This window comes from Eptatretus burgeri, chromosome 11, assembly GCF_056783735.1.
Source record: "Eptatretus burgeri isolate ZD-2024b chromosome 11, Ebu_testis_v1, whole genome shotgun sequence".
NCBI classification, from domain to species: Eukaryota; Metazoa; Chordata; class Myxini; order Myxiniformes; family Myxinidae; genus Eptatretus; species Eptatretus burgeri.
The window spans coordinates 40,949,830-40,967,315 of record NC_140971.1 but is presented as its reverse complement, the minus strand read 5'-3'; the positions used below and the strand labels follow the sequence as shown (position 1 = coordinate 40,967,315).

Sequence of the window (17,486 nt, the reverse complement as noted above, 5' to 3'; positions counted from 1 at the left end):
ATCCAGGACATTGAACACCATGCCGGTCATGAGCCATCAGCATGTGGCTGCACACACACCTCTGGCAGAACACAATCCCACACCAGTGTCCGTGACTTCGACTAATGCGTGAACAGCAATGGAGTGCTGCAAGGGCACGTGCCTTACAATACACTCAAAGGTGTAACCGGAAACCAAAGCAGCCTGCCACGTGAGATAGAAACAAGCGTGCCTGCTGTTACCTGATGGATGTTGATGTCCCCATCATTGCTCGGCCTGATGCCGCGCGCTCTCGAGGTAACATCGCTCAGTGTCACGAGGCAGGTGGCCAGCACCACAGCTTACCGCTTCCCTGGTAATTAAGGGAAGAAAACAATTGCAGGTTTAGGTCTGGTGTCACATAAGGATGTGTCACAAAACGGCACCCATGAGTACAAGGTCCAACAGACACCTGTCTGAGGTGCCGCTCACTGCCAATTACAAGGAAATTCCTCATCGGAGGCGCATGCCACTGCAGATTGCAACTCAGCCATTGCAAGAGACTCCTTCACACAAGAGGTTCCCACAGGTGGCAAAAGGCTCAACTTGAAGCATTTCACTTAAGCTTTCACATCATGCAGGTCCCACGTGAAATGCATTCATGCGGGCCCCCATTCCGCAACAGATGTGGAGGAGCTTCAGCAATCCCAGGGTGCTGACTCGTTTTGCCGAAAGCCCCTTTTTTAAGAGACCAAAAGAGAGGGGGGTTGAACGTACATCACGCAGAAACAGGCGCCTGGCTTGTTCATTCATCTTTGAGGAACAGCAAGTTATTCCAAATTCAGAGTACATTGAGAAAACGTTCATCCATATCTTCTTGAGGCCCTGAAATTAAGTTCCTCAACAATTCGCCTTTGATCTCCACTGCAAAATGGACTCCAAAGTGGGAAACCATATTTGCCAACTCTCCCTCTTCTGGCAGTGATTTACCACTTTTTGTATACTTGAACAGCCGACTGATTTTATTGGCAATAATAGCAAAAAAAATTACAGCTTTCACAAAATGAAGTCTTATGGAAGTTTTTGAGGGATCTTCATGTCGTGACAAGGTTTCTATCGGTGTTCGAGAGGATTCCCTCTCGAATGAGCATGAAAAATCATATCCATAACGTCATTGCATTTGATTGGCGAGAGCTACCAACCGATGTGCACAGCAGCAAATGAGAAACGCTGTCCCATTTACAAGCAGTATTGACTGGCGAAACGTTTGATGTTTCTCATTGGTGCGTTTGCTGGATGCACGAGTCACCTGCACAAACACAAGCTGTTGGCCAAAGTGAACACAGTGACTGAGCAACTGATCAAAATCTTAGTGTTAGGCACCAAGCTTCCCAGGGACGTAAGGTAATTGCAGTGAATCTACCTAAAATCTGAAGCCTGGTGTTGGTTTAATGGTTGAGGTCGCTGGCTTAAGATCTTAGAGTCTTGAGTTCAAGCCCCTGTTAGCCATTGAATGAACACCAGCTGGGGTTGACTCAGCATGTCATCCTTCACAGTTGGTAAAATGAATACCAGTGTTCTGGTAGTGGTACTCCATCAGTTGCAGAGCAATGCCCCCAGATAATTATGCAACCAGTAACCACAGGCTGCACATGATAGCTCGTTCCCTTAAGTCTGTCTTGGAGAGTTGGGTATGGCCAAGTCTAAGTATATCTTTAAATCTGAGTTTATATTTTACTCATTACAACATATACTATACAATGTAAAGTCCAAAACACATTCAAGAGTTCCATGCAAAAGAAAAACCAACTTAAATTCATGAGGAATATACGATTATTGTTCTTTCATTTTGCATCAAAGATCTTCTTGGAATGTAGTAATTAAAGGTTAAAACTAACAAGCTCAAATGAGCAAAGATCCTCGAACTCTTAATGATGGCGTCATAAAAATTAATATGACGTCATTGTGATGTATCAGGTTTGCGATAAATTATCTGTGCTAATACCCGGCTTGATTGTTGCAAACAAAATTCAAACAACTTGCCTAGTTTCGGAGATAATGGTACAGGCGATTTCCATTAGCGGCGATATTATGACGTCAACTTTTTTTTCTAGGAGGAATTTCCAAAATCGGAGATGGTTACTGCCTGCGCGTGGGCTTTCTGCATATACATGGCAAGTTTCACGAAGATCCGATGAAAACTCTGGGATGTGAAACAAAAAATGTCAAAAAATAGGAATGACGTCATAAAAATTTATATGACGTTATCGTGATGTATCATACGTGTGGTAATTCATCTCTGCTAATGCCCTGTTCGATTCTCGCAAAACAGAATTCTAAAAGCTTGCCTAGTTTCGGAGATAATTTTTTTTTTCCAGTGATTTCCATTAGCGGTGATATTTTGATGTCATAACTTTTTTTTCTTGGAGGAATTTTCAAAATCGGAGATGGTCACTGTCTGCGCACGGTATTTTTCCATGTATATGCCAAGTTTCAGGAAGTTTCGATGAAAACTGTAGGCTGTGAAACAAAAAAGTCCACAAGAACAACAACGTGAGCAAGACTTAGAGATCCTCCACGAGGAACTAAAAAGATTTCCCTCCCATGGAAGAGTCGACAACCTCCTCCCAGATCCTCCCCCCCTTCAGTCACTTCGCTTTCTCGCACCACTGATCCCTTCCATCCGAACTCTTTTTCTTCTCTCAATGTTGGCAACTATGGGGAATGAAACATCAAATACAGTCATACAAGCTGATTCAAAAGAGGCTTAACGAGGAGATGCTCCGTTTGTCGGAGCAGAAAGGAGAGAAAGATGAAATCCATTGTTTAACTTGTCCGCTGATGCACCACCACCAGCCCTCCTTCTGGATACCTCTTTGCCAATCTTTATTCTCTTTGCAGCAATAATTTGTACAATTGATCATCAATAGTTGATGCCTACTTTGTGCTTGCACTAGACCACCGTTAACGTGTTTGAGATGACATCACAGTTTGCTATTACAAAGGTCGTATTCATTAACCCGAACCATCGGGGCACATTGAGGTCAATGGTTTTTTTCCTTTGGCGTCTGTGTTCGAGTGCCATTGTACATATGCAGGGAATTTTTGCAATGATCATTATTGAACAATGATGTAAATGAAGCTGTATCAGTGGTGGTAGACTTCCGAATTTTTTTTACTACGACCGATAAAAATCTTTATTTTATTTCAATTGATTTATATGCTTGAACTGTAGAAGGTTGGTGGTGCCGTATTGGCGCCCCACTGGCACATTCAAAAACCTTCCGTTGAACAGTACTTGGACGAAATATTACAGCATTTTACATAATCTGACCAATCAAATCTGCTGCTCGCGGACCCCATCCATGTCCTTTTTACTCAAGACTGCATGGGTGAAGGAGTTTCATGAACTTTCCAGTTGTTGTTATTGTTGTGAATACGGTGCAGTTTCTTAACGTCATCTTTTTTTTCTCCAGTTGCGTTCCTTTCCATGATGCTGCTGTTTATATCATCCTTGTTTAATTGCTTGGGTCTGGCCTTATTATAATGTTTTAGATTTCATCTTGGTCATGGTACAGTAACTTTAGGCATACACAATATTCACTGTATTGAGTATTTTCAAAAACAAAGTTAGAAACTCATGGAAGAGCTCGACGATGAAGAATAAGGAATGAAGAGGAAGATAAGTAAACAACTGATAAGGTCAGGAGGGGTTTGTGGATTACACCGGATAAAGGATTGATCGCCATGTTGCTTGATTGAAAAAGATGTACATAATGTATTGTCCATAATTGCACCATTTGTTTTAAACGTTTTGGTAATATTGAACCAAAGGATAGGAAAGTTAAAGGGATAGTGAAGTTGAACAGGTGAACGATATGGAGGCAATAATGCTGAAAGAGGAGCAAACCCGACCCCCGAAATGAAAAATCTATCAGCTTATTTCCAATCATCAGCAGGGTCATGGAATCCATCATCGCAGTTGATATTAAATCCTTGCTTTTCTCCAACGGCCTCATCTCAGACCATCAGTTTGGATTCAGACCCAGCCACTCTTCCCTGAACATGCTGTTTCTGCTTTCCCAACTATGGATGGAAGTCCTCAATGCCAGACATGAGATCAGGACTGTCTTTCTAGACATATCTTGAGCATTCGATGCAGTCTGATAACCCCCACCTTGCTCTCCAAACTCTGCTGATGGCATCCAAGGCCAACCCCACACATGGCCGACTGATTTCCTCTGCTCTTGTCGCCAACACATAGCTCTCAATGGGTTCTTCTCCTCTCCTCTACCTGTCAAGGCTGGAGTGGCCCAAGGCAGTGCTTTAGGCCCAGTCCTATTCCTAATCTTCATCAACAATATCTCTAACTATCCATCAAATCCTCTGTATCTCTTTGGTGATGAATCCACCCTCTGCCTTACCATCCCTCATCCTTCAGAAAAGTAGGCAGCAGTCTCTTTCCTCTCTGCATGCCTTGATATAATCACAAGCTAGTCAAACATTTAGAATAATGTCTTCCAATCCTTACAAATATCACATTCTCACTCTGTCTCTGAAAGAACCATCTGGCAAACCCTTCTATCTACTTTCTTTACAATTCTCTTAAGGAAGTTGAATCACTCAAATTCTCTGGTCTCGCTAACAGTCATGCTCTTTCTCGGGCAAACCACACTCTTAAGGTGGTTTCCAAAGCCAGTTAGTGACTGGGCATTCTTCGTCTTACAAAGTCCTTCATCGGCACACCTGAACTCTTATCCACCTACAAAGCCATCATCCGCAGGTTCATGAAGGATTGCTCTGATATTTGAGCTGGCACACCTGCATGACAACTTGCTCACCTTGAGGCCATGGAAACCAAGGGGAGAGAGAGTAGAGAGAGAGTAGAGAGAAGAGAGTAGAGAGAAGAGAGTAGAGAGAGAGTAGAGAGAGAGTAGAGAGAGAGTAGAGAGAGAGTAGAGAGAGAGTAGAGAGAGAGTAGAGAGAGAGTAGAGAGAGAGTAGAGAGAGAGTAGAGAGAGTAGAGAGAGAGTAGAGAGAGAGTAGAGAGAGAGTAGAGAGAGAGTAGAGAGAGAGTAGAGAGAGAGTAGAGAGAGAGTAGAGAGAGAGTAGAGAGAGAGTAGAGAGAGAGTAGAGAGAGAGTAGAGAGAGAGTAGAGAGAAGAGAGAGAAGAGAGAGTGAGAGTGAGAGTGAGAGTGAGAGTGAGAGTGAGAGTGAGAGTGAGAGTGAGAGTGAGAGTGAGAGTGAGAGTGAGAGTGAGAGTGAGAGTGAGAGTGAGAGTGAGAGTGAGAGTGAGAGTGAGAGTGAGAGAGAGAGAGAGAGAGAGAGAGAGAGAGAGAGAGAGAGAGAGAGAGAGAGAGAGAGAGAGAGAGAGAGAGAGAGAGAGATGCATGCAATCCACCAGCAGTCCCTTTCTGGTGAAACTCCCAAAATCTAGAATCACTGCTGAACTCCACTCATTTGTTCCTCTTTTTTTCCCACCTGCAGAAACAACATCCTCAGTCTCTTAAATATCATTCTTCCCACCAGAGCTTCAAGACAGCTGTTCACCACCATCTCATATCATCCCCCATCTACAACTATGATCTATTCCACCCTGGTTAACCCTCCCCAAGCCAACCTCTTTCCAAGTTTCCAGTTTTTTTTTCCAAAGAATTTATGGCTGTATCCATGCTGTTCACTCCCTCATTGTTCCCCACATCACTTATTTATCTAAGTCTCCCTCGATTTTGTCCCTCAACCCCACGGGTGTATTCCCCACTCCTTTTCTACTGTTTCTTTTGTTCTGTTACATTCTGATGCATTCCATGTTCTAGCTCCTCCATGAGCTTCCACATTCTGGAGGAAAAAAATAATAATAAAAAGAGCCTGTAATGTGGTAAGAAAACTCGTATCTCTAAAAATAAAAAAACGTCAAATTATTCGATCCAATTGTTTGCAATTATTTTCTCTTTGCACCTTCACGTGAAAAAAGTCTGCCAAGTGTACAGATGTCCAGAAACTTGGTATCCATCCATGCATCCATCCATTGAGATAATACTCTGTGCAGAGCATTGGTGCTGCCTGAGCAGTCTCCTTGGTTATTGGGCACAACCCTGGAGAGGTCGCCACTCTGACACAGAATACCAGCAAGCTGGCACTCATTTTGCCAACCTTGGAAGGATGACAGGCAGAGTCAACCCCACCTGGTATTAATTCAACAGCCAAGTGGGATTTGAACTCAGAATCCTGGGATCCCAAGCCCACCACCCTAACCATTAAGCCAACACCAGGCATAGCAACTTGGCAGATTGAGAATAATCCCCCCAAAAATACCGGCGAATGAGCTCATGATGGATGACCTAACCTGCCAAGAAGAGAGTGTGGGAGAGAGTAACTCACCCACAGGATGATCTAACCTGCCAAGTTCCTTCAAAATGCTTCACACACTTCCCTCGCAATCACTGCTCGATACTTTTGTGTACGTGTTTCACTCATGCTCCAAACGTAGGTGCTCTCGTTAAGGATGTTTTCACCGCAGGAACGGCAGCTTGAAGCATCGGTGCCTGATTTGTGGCTCAAAGAGCCCGGGCGTTTTGAAGAGAGTCGCACAAAAGGTACTCCACATCACAGCAGCTTGCTTTGCATGCGCTTCCAGCGTTCCAGAGGTGAGCAGCGGGATGGTGAGTGGTTCTGTGGTTGGAAGGGCGATGGCATTACTATGGGACGAGGATGCTCTGTGCCTCGTGTTTGGCTCAGCCAAGCTAATTGCCTGGGGCTCTGCGTTTTTGTCATTGAAATTCTGCGTTTGAAGAGGCTCCAAACTCCACTCTTCTGCCTCTGCAGAATATTATACAACCCCCTTCCCACTTCATTATTTCATCTCAGAAGAGGAAAACATGGAAAAGCTAAATGAATTGTTGGCTCGTGGTAAACAACCCATGAATTGTTTATTTGCTTGTCTGTCGTGGAGGTTCAACTTTGTTTTCATGGTGGAATGTACAAACAGCCATCTTTTCATCTTTGACATCTATCTCGGTGTTCATCATTCCTGAGCTGGAAAAAGGTCCCTTTGTGGTAAACATGACATTTCCTGTGGGCCAAGGTGTTGCTAGGATCTCATACTTGGTCAGGAACTATAGTGAGGCTTGGCAGGATGGTCTGGACAAACACACACTCACCTCCAAGCTGTACCCATAGTGTACCTGGACCCATAGAAGAAGCACCCATGGTGCTACTCCATGAGTGTCTTGCATTTGGACACGTCCTCTTTCTTGGAGAGTATCATGTGCTGAGTCATGATCTTACATTGGATCATTTTATTTTTCTATGTAGGATAAGATCATTGGATGAAGCATCGTTTGACGTGACAAGATCTTGCCGAGAAGGTCAGAGAGGGCCACAAACCCTCCATCAGAGCAAAAGAGGGTAAAGCTGCGATGAAGGGTAAAGCCCGAAATGTCAGCACCTTGTGATCCAAAGGGGTTGAAAACCTACACCCCACGGCGTAAGGTCATCATCTATAATACCCTCACTCTACTCCAATGAAGGGTAAAGCACAACATTTCAACACCTTGTGATCTTTCATGGTGGATAACTCCAACCATTTTTACATCTGTCAACAAAGGTTGACGAAGGTTATATTTTCACCCGTTTCTGTCTGTCTGTTCATCTGTGAAGGATATCTCGAAACGTTGTGGACAGATTCGGACGAAACTTGGTGCACAGATTGGGTGTGTGATAAGGAAGAATGGATTCAATTTTGGTGAAGATCCGGATCCAGATACGAGAACATTAACAGTGATTTTTCAGCAATGAGAGATCTGCAGGGCCAAAAACGATACACAGCACTGTAAATCACGATATTTCAAACTGTTGTGAATGGTTGTAGACCAAGAGCCTGGGGGTACTTGGTTAGCTGGAAAGGTAACCAATTTTATTTCCTACCAGTGTCCCATGTCCAACCCTGGGTACAGAACTGAACAACTGGCATGCCCCCAGTGGTGGGTGTGGCCAGGGGGGCATTACTAACTTACCCCAAAGTTGATCTGGATCAGCTTTGTATGGTAACCCATAAAATATCACTTATATCACCCAAATATCATCCTTAGTACATAACTTGGCTAATGCCAGTCGTTTTCTATGGTGCGGTACCCCCTCCAGTCATCAATATATGACACTACAAAGTTGATCTAGATCAGCTCATGAGGTAACCTCTTGGAATCTATTGGAAAATGTTCAGTAGGACCCCATGTGTGATGAATGCCCATTGCCAGTGATTTCCATTGGTGGGTTACCCCTGCCAGTTGCCCTTAAAGTTGCCCCTACCTGGATTGACCTAGATCAGCTCATGAGGTAACCTCTTGGAATCTATTACAAAATGTTCAGTAGGAACCCATGTGTGATGAATGCCCATTGCCAGTGGTTTCCATTGGTGGGTTACCCCTGCCAGTTGCCCCTCCCTGGATTGACTGAGATCGGCTCATAAGGTAACCTCTTGGAATCTATTACAAAATGTTTAGTCGGACTCCATGTATCATGAATGCTCATTGCCAGGGGTTTCTGAAGTTGACTCTCCCCTGGATTGATGTAGATCAGCTCGATGAAATAATTTCTTGGAATATAACAAAATTAGGCGACCTGATTTACCAGACACTAGGTATCGAAAGGCAGGAGAATATATTTTCTTTGCGGTCTTTCAGGACCATGGACTTCAGACCCATCTGGCAGTGGACACGCTATTAAAAAGGAGGTGAAAGTAAGCATTTTTCATTACGAGATAAATTGATGGGATATATTTCCACAAGCAAACTTCAAACATCAAACAATTTAAAGTCTTAAACAACCGTAAATACAACAAGTCTGAAGACGACGATGGTTCACGAGCGGTATTTGACGATGTAGATTGTTTCAGAGGTCAAGGATGAGACAATGTAATAATGTTTGACCAAGTTATAAAAATGATCAACATGATGTGGTACGAGTGACAGGTTATTAGCTGCAAAATGTCGAAAACCCGGTTTCATTCAACAACTTCAAAAATTTGACCTTTGCATAACTTTAAAAGGTCACAAAACAATGTTGTGCACATTAAAATAAGGAAACAGGATACGTGCTATAGCTTAATGGAGTAAGTTCGTCGAAGAAGGTCGAAAACCCGGTTCGATTCCCACACCTTTGAAAATTTGACCTTTGTGAACTTTAAAGGTCAAAGGTCAAGGATTATGACCTTTGGTGCAAACTTCCTCTGGAACATTCTGGAACTCTGGAACAATATAACGTCATATAGGCTATATGGCATTTCGCACTCCTCGGATTATCCATGCTTTGATGAAATCAGCGTAAAAACAAACTTGAAGGGGGCGCCACGGGCAAGGTGTTCGAGATAGAGAAAAATGGTTTGAAGACTTGAGGTGGGGAATGACCTCAAGATTATGCATAAAAAATATTGGCATCTGAGCTCTCAAAGTTTGGGCGGTCGTCTGATTTTTCTGTCAAAATTCGAAATTTTCTAAGTTCATGACCTTGTGACCTTGACCTTGGGACTAAAATGAAAAATCGAGCTCCGTGGGGCTATGCAGGTGCCATTGGGCTAAACAAATACTGAAACCCCTGCCAGATTTGACAAACCCCCGAGGAGAAGATGCAAATTGAAATTGGCTACCCCCTAAAAACACAATTCGCAATTTTCTAAGTTCGTGACCTTGTGGCCTTGACCTTGGGACGAAAATGAAAAATCAAGCTCTGTGGGGCTATGCAGGTGCCATTGGGCTAACCAAATACCGAAGCCCCTGTCAGATTCGACAAAACCCCTCGGAGAAGATGCAAATTGAAATCGGCTACCCCCTAAAAACACGTTTTTTGGGCGTGGCTCCGCCCATAATGGGCGCACCACGCCCATTTCCAGGAAAACACAACTACATCATGATATAAACCTCCCACCAAAATTTCATCAGGATCGGATCAAAACGCACAGAGCTATGCTCGGGACAGACAGACAGACAGACACACAACAATAACGAATATAGTGGTCACTTATATTTTTCGTGAAAATATTTTTTCGTGAACCAAAAATGTAGGATAAGAAAATAATCTAATGATCAAGTAAGTCTAAGAGTACTGGTAGAAATATGTAGCTTAAAATTATAGTTTCTGGATTATCATAGTGATTACTCAATGCTATCAGATTTCAGAGCTTTCTACAGTAGGTGTCCGTTCTGGCAATTTGGTCACGTTGGCAACACCCAGAATTCCATGTGACACTGATTCCAGATGTTAATTGTTCATTACTGGAATTCTTTTTATACTGGGGTTGATCCCTTTAAAACCAAGATAAGTAATTTTGAAGATGCTTTTCAGTCCTGAACACTTGTTAACCGTCTGAATTCAGAGCCACGGATGACATAATATTTACATTGATTTGTTCTACCCAGTACTGTATTACGTAAATTAAAAATTCAAGCCAAGATGATCCTCTTAAACTGGGTCGATCTTGCATGCCAATGTGCTCCATGGCAACATACAAAAACCATTTTTAGAGTTATTGGTAGTAATCATATGAAATATCAAGATTTCAACTTGGAAGGAAAGCGTCCACTTTTCGATATTAAGAGCGAAGGTGAAGGGCGAAATCACCCGCACATGTCAATTTCTTCACTGTCAGAATCAGAGTCTCCACTCCATGCATCGACTTCACTATCGCTATCACTTTGTTCTTCATCACAGTCCTGTTGATCTATTCCATTGCCAGCTGATGTCACGTTATCCCCTTCCACTGAATCTGTGAATAAACAGTCTGGAAGTTCTGATCCTTCAAACCAGATTGGCTGCAGTATACCTTCGTTGTCTTTTGACCATCCATAATTACATGGTGTCAATCCAGTCATCGGCACAGCCGTTGTAGCGTTCGCCCACAGCATAGAGATGTATTGGGAAATACGGATTTTCATCTCCAGAGTCCTTCGACAAGGTGGCAGCAATGCACAGTCCAGCTTCTTCACATTGGCCAGGGGTTTTTCCTGAAAATTGAATGAAACATTCATTATGACATGATTGACTAGGCGACCTGAAACCTACATAACTAAAAATATTTCAAATACATGTACTTCATAAGTTTTACTTTACCTTATCAACTTTTCCAGTCATTTCAATAAGTTTCTTGTGTCTTGCCTCATCCACGTCTCGAGTCTTGGTTTGGGCATACATACGGCAGACGAACTCTGAAGCCACGTCAACATCAACATCATCGAATTGCTCCCCCATAATGGTGAATAGATTGATGAACTGCAACGATTCATCTTTCTCAAGGATTTGGAGTGGCTTGACTTTTCGTTTCCTGAAAGATACCGAAACCTCAGAATCAAGTAAACCCAAGTAAGATTAATGGTAATTTCTTCATAATTTGGACCATTTTATTCCTCCCGTATCCTCTGAATCTTCAGTATCCACATGTCCTCGATCCTCCTGTATCTCTGAACGATCCTTATCGATGAAAACACCACAATTACCCTGAAAAGTTATAAAAAAAAAAGTTGTGGTAATACAGATTTTCTTATGAAAAAGATAGTGAGATATCTAATAATATATATATATATATATATATATATATATATATATATATATATATATATATATATATATATATATATATATATATATATATATATATATATATATATATATATATATATAGTTCAAAATTTACATTTGAATTGACATAATCCTCAGAGAAAGATATTGTTACTAGTCCATTTCAGTGAGCGACTTACAGACTGTCTCCATGCAGTAATATTTAACTTAAATTACACTGAACAACAAATTTCAAAATTTTTTTTTTACTGGAGATGTGTAAAGTGATTAAGACTAATTTGGGTACGCTGATTTCAAAAATCATAACCGTTTTGCTGTATCACGTCAGGATTTTCAGGAACAGAAATATTCCCATTGCCTAGAAGTCAGGATTTCAATGAAATTTACATATGTCTTTAACATGTCTATTTCGTACAATTGTTGTTAACTTGTGTTATATTTCTTTCTTTCAGATAAAGATGAGTAGGCGTTCCTGTACCAATCATCCTGACAACTTCTGTTATGTCTGTGGTCGGTATACCAAAAAAGATCAACAGCGAAGTATATCTACAGCAGTGAAAATGAAGGCCGCCTACTTTCACTACTTCGGGTGTAAGGTGGGGGACTAAGAACAGAGCTGGGCACCACACATCTGCTGCACAAGCTGTCACACAACCTTGACTCAGTGGTTGGTGGGCAAGCGCGCGAGCATGCCATTTGCGGTGCCCATGATATGGCGTGAGCCGCAGAATCATCATGATGATTGTTATTTCTGCTGCACAAGCATCGCCGGCTTCAACAAGAAGAATAAAGGTCACATCAAGTACGCTGACTGCGTCTCTGCTCGTAAACCTGTGCCTCATGATGACGAGAACCCCGTTCCAACACCTCCAGCTGATCAGAACATAGCTGTAAGCAGTGGTGAAGAGGATGGTGATGATGAACCTTTTGAACCCGACACTCAAGAATCACACCTTCTGAACCAGGGAGACTTAAATGATCTTGTAAGAGATCTCTCGCTGTCAAAGGCGAAGGCAGAGCTGCTTGGATCAAGGCTGCAGCAGTGGAATCTACTTGAACCTAACACCAAGATATCCTTGTTCAGAGCACGTCACAGAGACATGGCTGAGTTCTTTGAGATGGAAGACACGATGACATTCTGCAGTGACATCAACGGTCTGTTGAAAGAACTTGGGTGTGATCACGATCCTGCAGACTGGCGCCTCTTCATCGACTCGGGGAAGAACAGCTTGAAGGCTGTTTTGCTCCACAATGGCAACGAGAAACCATCAGTCCCACTGGCTCACGCGTTCGGCATGACAGAGACCTATGAGACTATGCGGCAGCTGCTTGATTCCATCAAGTACAATGACTTCAACTGGCACATCTGCGGAGACTTGAAAGTGGTGGCGCTGTTGTTAGGGCTGCAGTCAGGCTACACGAAATACATGTGCTTCCTTTGTCTCTGGGATAGCAGAGACGACAAGAATCACTGGACGAAGAAAGATTGGGAAGAGCGAAAAGAGCATGTACCTGGTCGACACAACGTGAAGCATGTCGCCCTTGTCGACCCAGCCAAGGTTTTCCTTCCACCACTCCACATAAAGCTCGGCTTGATGAAAAGTTTTGTACGGGCAATGGATCTGAATGGGCGTGGGTTTTTATACCTCAAGGAAAAGTTTGGCAACACCTTGTCGGAGGCCAAGATCAAGGCTGGTGTCTTTGTTGGACCGCAAATCCGACAGATTATGAAGGACGAAACTTTTCCGACAACTCTAAACCCCAAAGAGCTTCAAAGCTGTGACGGACAACTTCTTGGGGAACGAGCGCGCGGACAACTATGAAGAAATAGTGCAGCAGCTGCTGGAGTCCTTCAGGAAACTTGGCTCCAGGATGTCCCTGAAAATCCATTTCCTACACCAGCACCTGAACTTCTTCCCTGACAACTTGGGAGCAGTCTCGGACGAGCACGGCGAGCGATTCCACCAAGAGATTTCACTCATGGAGACGCGTTACCAAGGGCGGCACAACCCGAACATGATGGGCGATTTCTGCTGGTTCCTGCATCGTGAAACTGACACAGAGCAGCACAAACGCAAAGCCAAATGCCTAAAGCATTTTTAATTACATTCTAGTGGAGTTTTTCTGTAATTTCTATAATTTTGAAGCATTCATGATGAAATAAATGAATAAATGAATTTTTGTAAATTTCATTGAAATCCTGACTTCTAGGCAATGGGAATATTTCTGTTACTGAAAATCCTGACGTGATACAGCAAAACGGTTATGATTTTTGAAATCAGCGTACCCAAATTAGTCTAAATCACTTTACACATCTCCAGTAAAATTTTTTTGTTGTTCAGTGTTATAAGCCTGCCTTATCAAAAACTCGATTCAATACTACATTTATAATGTTGAGATGCTTCAGCATTGTCACTGTCAGTGGAGATGTCAACAACCATTTTGGATCGTCTGAAATTGAATGAAACCATTATTTATTAGTTTACCCAGTATCTAAGGGCTATCATAGCTATAAATGATGGAGTTTAACACACTGACCTAATACTAGTGTTTTGAGTGGGGGAATTCAACCGTGTTGAACTCAAAATCATTGGAATTTGGTAGTTAGGCCCCGATCTAATAGTGCCATCCGATATTAAACTAGGCCCTCTCTCACTGATGGAGCTCCAACTGGTGTTGTAGGATACCGGCACATGTTTAAGACTGCACTCCATGTCATTACACATATTCAAGTGGGTAGGCCATATATGAAAATAATCATGACACCTTGCAACATGTGTGATGCATGCAACATGTACATCATGCACTACATGCTATAGGTAGGCCGAGCCTTGCCTAGCCAAGATTTTCTCGGCCTACATTCACTACTTCTCTGATAGAAACAGACATATTCATAACTTAGTAGTAAGCCTACATTAGTGCTTTGTTCCTTTTCCTTTATGCCCCTCTTTATCTAAAGACAATCTCCAAAACAAAGCTGTTGACTTGACAGACATGTGACAATGACAGTGCAATAAAAACAATGACAGTGCTGATCAATGCGCTGCTGCCACCTTTGTTACACGAACATAACTAAACAACACATGGGTCATTTTTGGGTCTGGTTGGTGGGATGCAGGGGAGAAGAAAAAAAGGAAGAAATAAGAGGATATACCTGGCCTTTCATATCACTATGTGATATCACCTTGATTTTATAGGGCTGATAATGCCATTGGCGCTGACCCTTCTGTAATCCTGATGCAAGACCTTGTTGTGAATTCAATAAAGACCCACTTAAACTAAAAAATAAACCTTGATTTTAAATTTTGAGGAAGTAAGACTTTCATTGGAATGTGCATCTGGAAAGTTCTATTAATCCAGGGAGGGGCAACATTCCCGGCAACTGGCAGGGGTAACCCACTGCTGGAAGACACTGTTAATGGGCATTCATAATACATGGAGTCCCACTGAACATTTTGTTATATATTCCAAGAGGTTAGCTTATGAGCTGATCTAGGTCAATCCAGAGGGGGGGGCAACTTTCAGGGCAACTGGCAGGGTAACCCACCAATGGAAACCACTGGTAATGAGCACTCATAACACATGGGTTCCTACTGAACATTTTGTAATATATTCCAAGAGGTTACCTCATGAGCTGATCTCGATCAACTTTGAAGCGTCATATATTGATGACTGGAGGGGGTACCCCACCAAAGAAAATGACTGGCATTAGCCAAGTTATGTACTAAGGATGATATTTGCGTGATATAAGTGATATTTTATGGGTTACCATACAAAGCTGATCCAGATCAACTTTGGGGTAAGTTAGTAATGCCCCCCTGGCCACACCCACCACTGGGGGCATGCCAGTTGTTCAGTTCTGTACCCAGGGATGGACATGGGACACTGTGGTAGGCAATAAAATTGGTTACCTTTCCAGCTAACCAAGTACCCCTGGGCTCTTGCTCTATTATGACAAACATTGGTGGATGAGTGCATAGATGACAAGAACAAGCCGATTCGATTTGGGTTCAGGTCTGGATGCAGATCTGGCCTATCAGTGGGATACATAACGTAAACTGTTCAGCTTGGTGGATGTACGTGCTCTACAGAGTGCTGCTCCAGTTGTTTCTTCATGACATTTATGTTACGCTGCATTTACATAGACATTTCAGCGATATGTTCATCAACATTATTCTTTATAAACAGCTGCGTGTGACAGGTGGATAAAAAGTGGATAAAAGGTGGATAAAAACAGCTGCGTGTGACAGGTGGATAAAAAAAGACTTGGCTCAGTAATTTAGAAAACATGTTAAGATGGAAAACTGCTCAGAAATCGGGTGTTATTTCATAACCACTCGCTCAGAATGACGAAGCATGAACCACTTGCTCAGGGCGATGGAGCACGAATCGCTCTCCCAGGGTGATGGAGCACGAACCTCTCACTCAGGAGGATGGAGCACAAACCGCTCGCTCAGGGCGATGGAGCACGAACCGCTCACTCAGTGCGATGGCGCACGAACCGCTCACTCAGGGCGATGGAGCATGAACCGCTCACTCAGGATGATCGAGCACGAACCTCTCACTCAGGATGATGGAGCACAAACTGCTCGCTCAGGGTGATGGAGCACGAACCGCTCGCTAAGGTCAACAGAGCACAAACCTCTCACTGAGGATGATGGAGCACGAACTGCTCGCTCAGGGGTACGGTGCACAAACCACTCACTCTGAATGACGTGACGCGGCAAAAGCGTCCGCAGTGAGTGAACAATTTGCTCAGAATGACATAGCACAGTACCGCTATTGACAATGGGCACTTGGCAAGTGGCTTACGCACTCCAATTCAATGGTTCATAAGGAATGGTTGGCCAAGCCATTGCTGCATCCCATAAAGGATCCCATTAACTTTAAAGCTGGTCTTCACCATGCATGCAGCAGTTTAAGAAATAAAATGAATCTATAAATTCACGACCTTGCCTGCTCGTTTGTGCACGTGTCACGTGGTATGTCGGTTCAGGGTCTGTGCAAACGTTATAACTGTTTTTTTTTAATGTCCATTTTTTAAAACCAGATTTGCTTTGGTTCCCTGTAGAGCACCTTGTGAAACCTCGGAAAATGGAGACACAGATCTGGCAGATGCTATGGATAGGCAGGCCCTCTGGGGGACAGAGCGTGAGGTCAAGCAGTGAATGCATTAAATCATATAACTCAATGAAGCTGGTTAATTTTGGCACATTCCTCCATTTTTGTTCTCTCAATATAATTATTCAAACAGTAGAAAAAGATAAGTTCAATGCTTTGGAAATTTCACATTTTCTTGTGTATGTACGGAGAAGGAGAGAACATAGCCTCACTTGCTTAAAGTAAATTGGTAAATTGGCAGCTTAGTTATAAAACTCATTATTTCTTTAAATTATCAGATTTCACAACAGATTTCAATACTTATTTAGTCTCGACCATATCCGATCCTCAAAACCAAAATGATATTTTGATGATGTACTTTAATTCGTCCATGAGAGTAGATAGTGGAAAATCATATCATATAATGAATAAATTGCTCAAGCTCAATTTGAAAACTATAGTACTTACAAAAGCAATGTATACAGCAATTCATAGCTATGATGAACAGGCATTCGATAATATGAGTGAGGAAAGTGAAAAAAAATCTTTATCGTTCAGAGATCGTTGCGGTCTGTTCCAAGTCAAAGCATGGTTGAGCAGGCCAAAAAACATGGCGGCTTCAGACCCCAGCAAGGTTACCCAGGAAACACCTTAAAACCCCAGAGAATGAGGTGGCCGAAGATCGCCTGATGAAGGGTATAATTAAATGAGGCTGTTAATTATCCTCAAAAGGAGTGTTTTAATTAACCCAAACACCCAATTTTCAGTCGTGCAATTCCTTGGAGTTTTCTTAGTATGCTTGCAATGTTTCAGGCTGCTAGGTTTCATGGTTTTGGAGTTATGGAGGAGACACACTGACGT

At 42.7% G+C, this 17,486-nt stretch overlaps 1 protein-coding gene across 1 annotated transcript in view; it reads right to left on the bottom strand.

Moving 5' to 3' along the window:
- Positions 1–10,215: 10,215 nt before the first annotated feature.
- Positions 10,216–17,486, bottom strand: part of LOC147016925 (uncharacterized) — a 29,651-nt gene continuing 22,380 nt past the window's right edge. Inside the window, exons 3-4 of the mRNA XM_085847920.1 lie at positions 11,061–11,271; positions 10,216–10,954 (exon numbers count right to left, since the gene is read on the bottom strand). Coding sequence (XP_085704046.1) covers positions 10,568–10,954; positions 11,061–11,271 — 598 coding nt within the window. The 3' untranslated portion in view covers positions 10,216–10,567. The remainder of the gene's footprint in view (positions 10,955–11,060; positions 11,272–17,486) is intronic.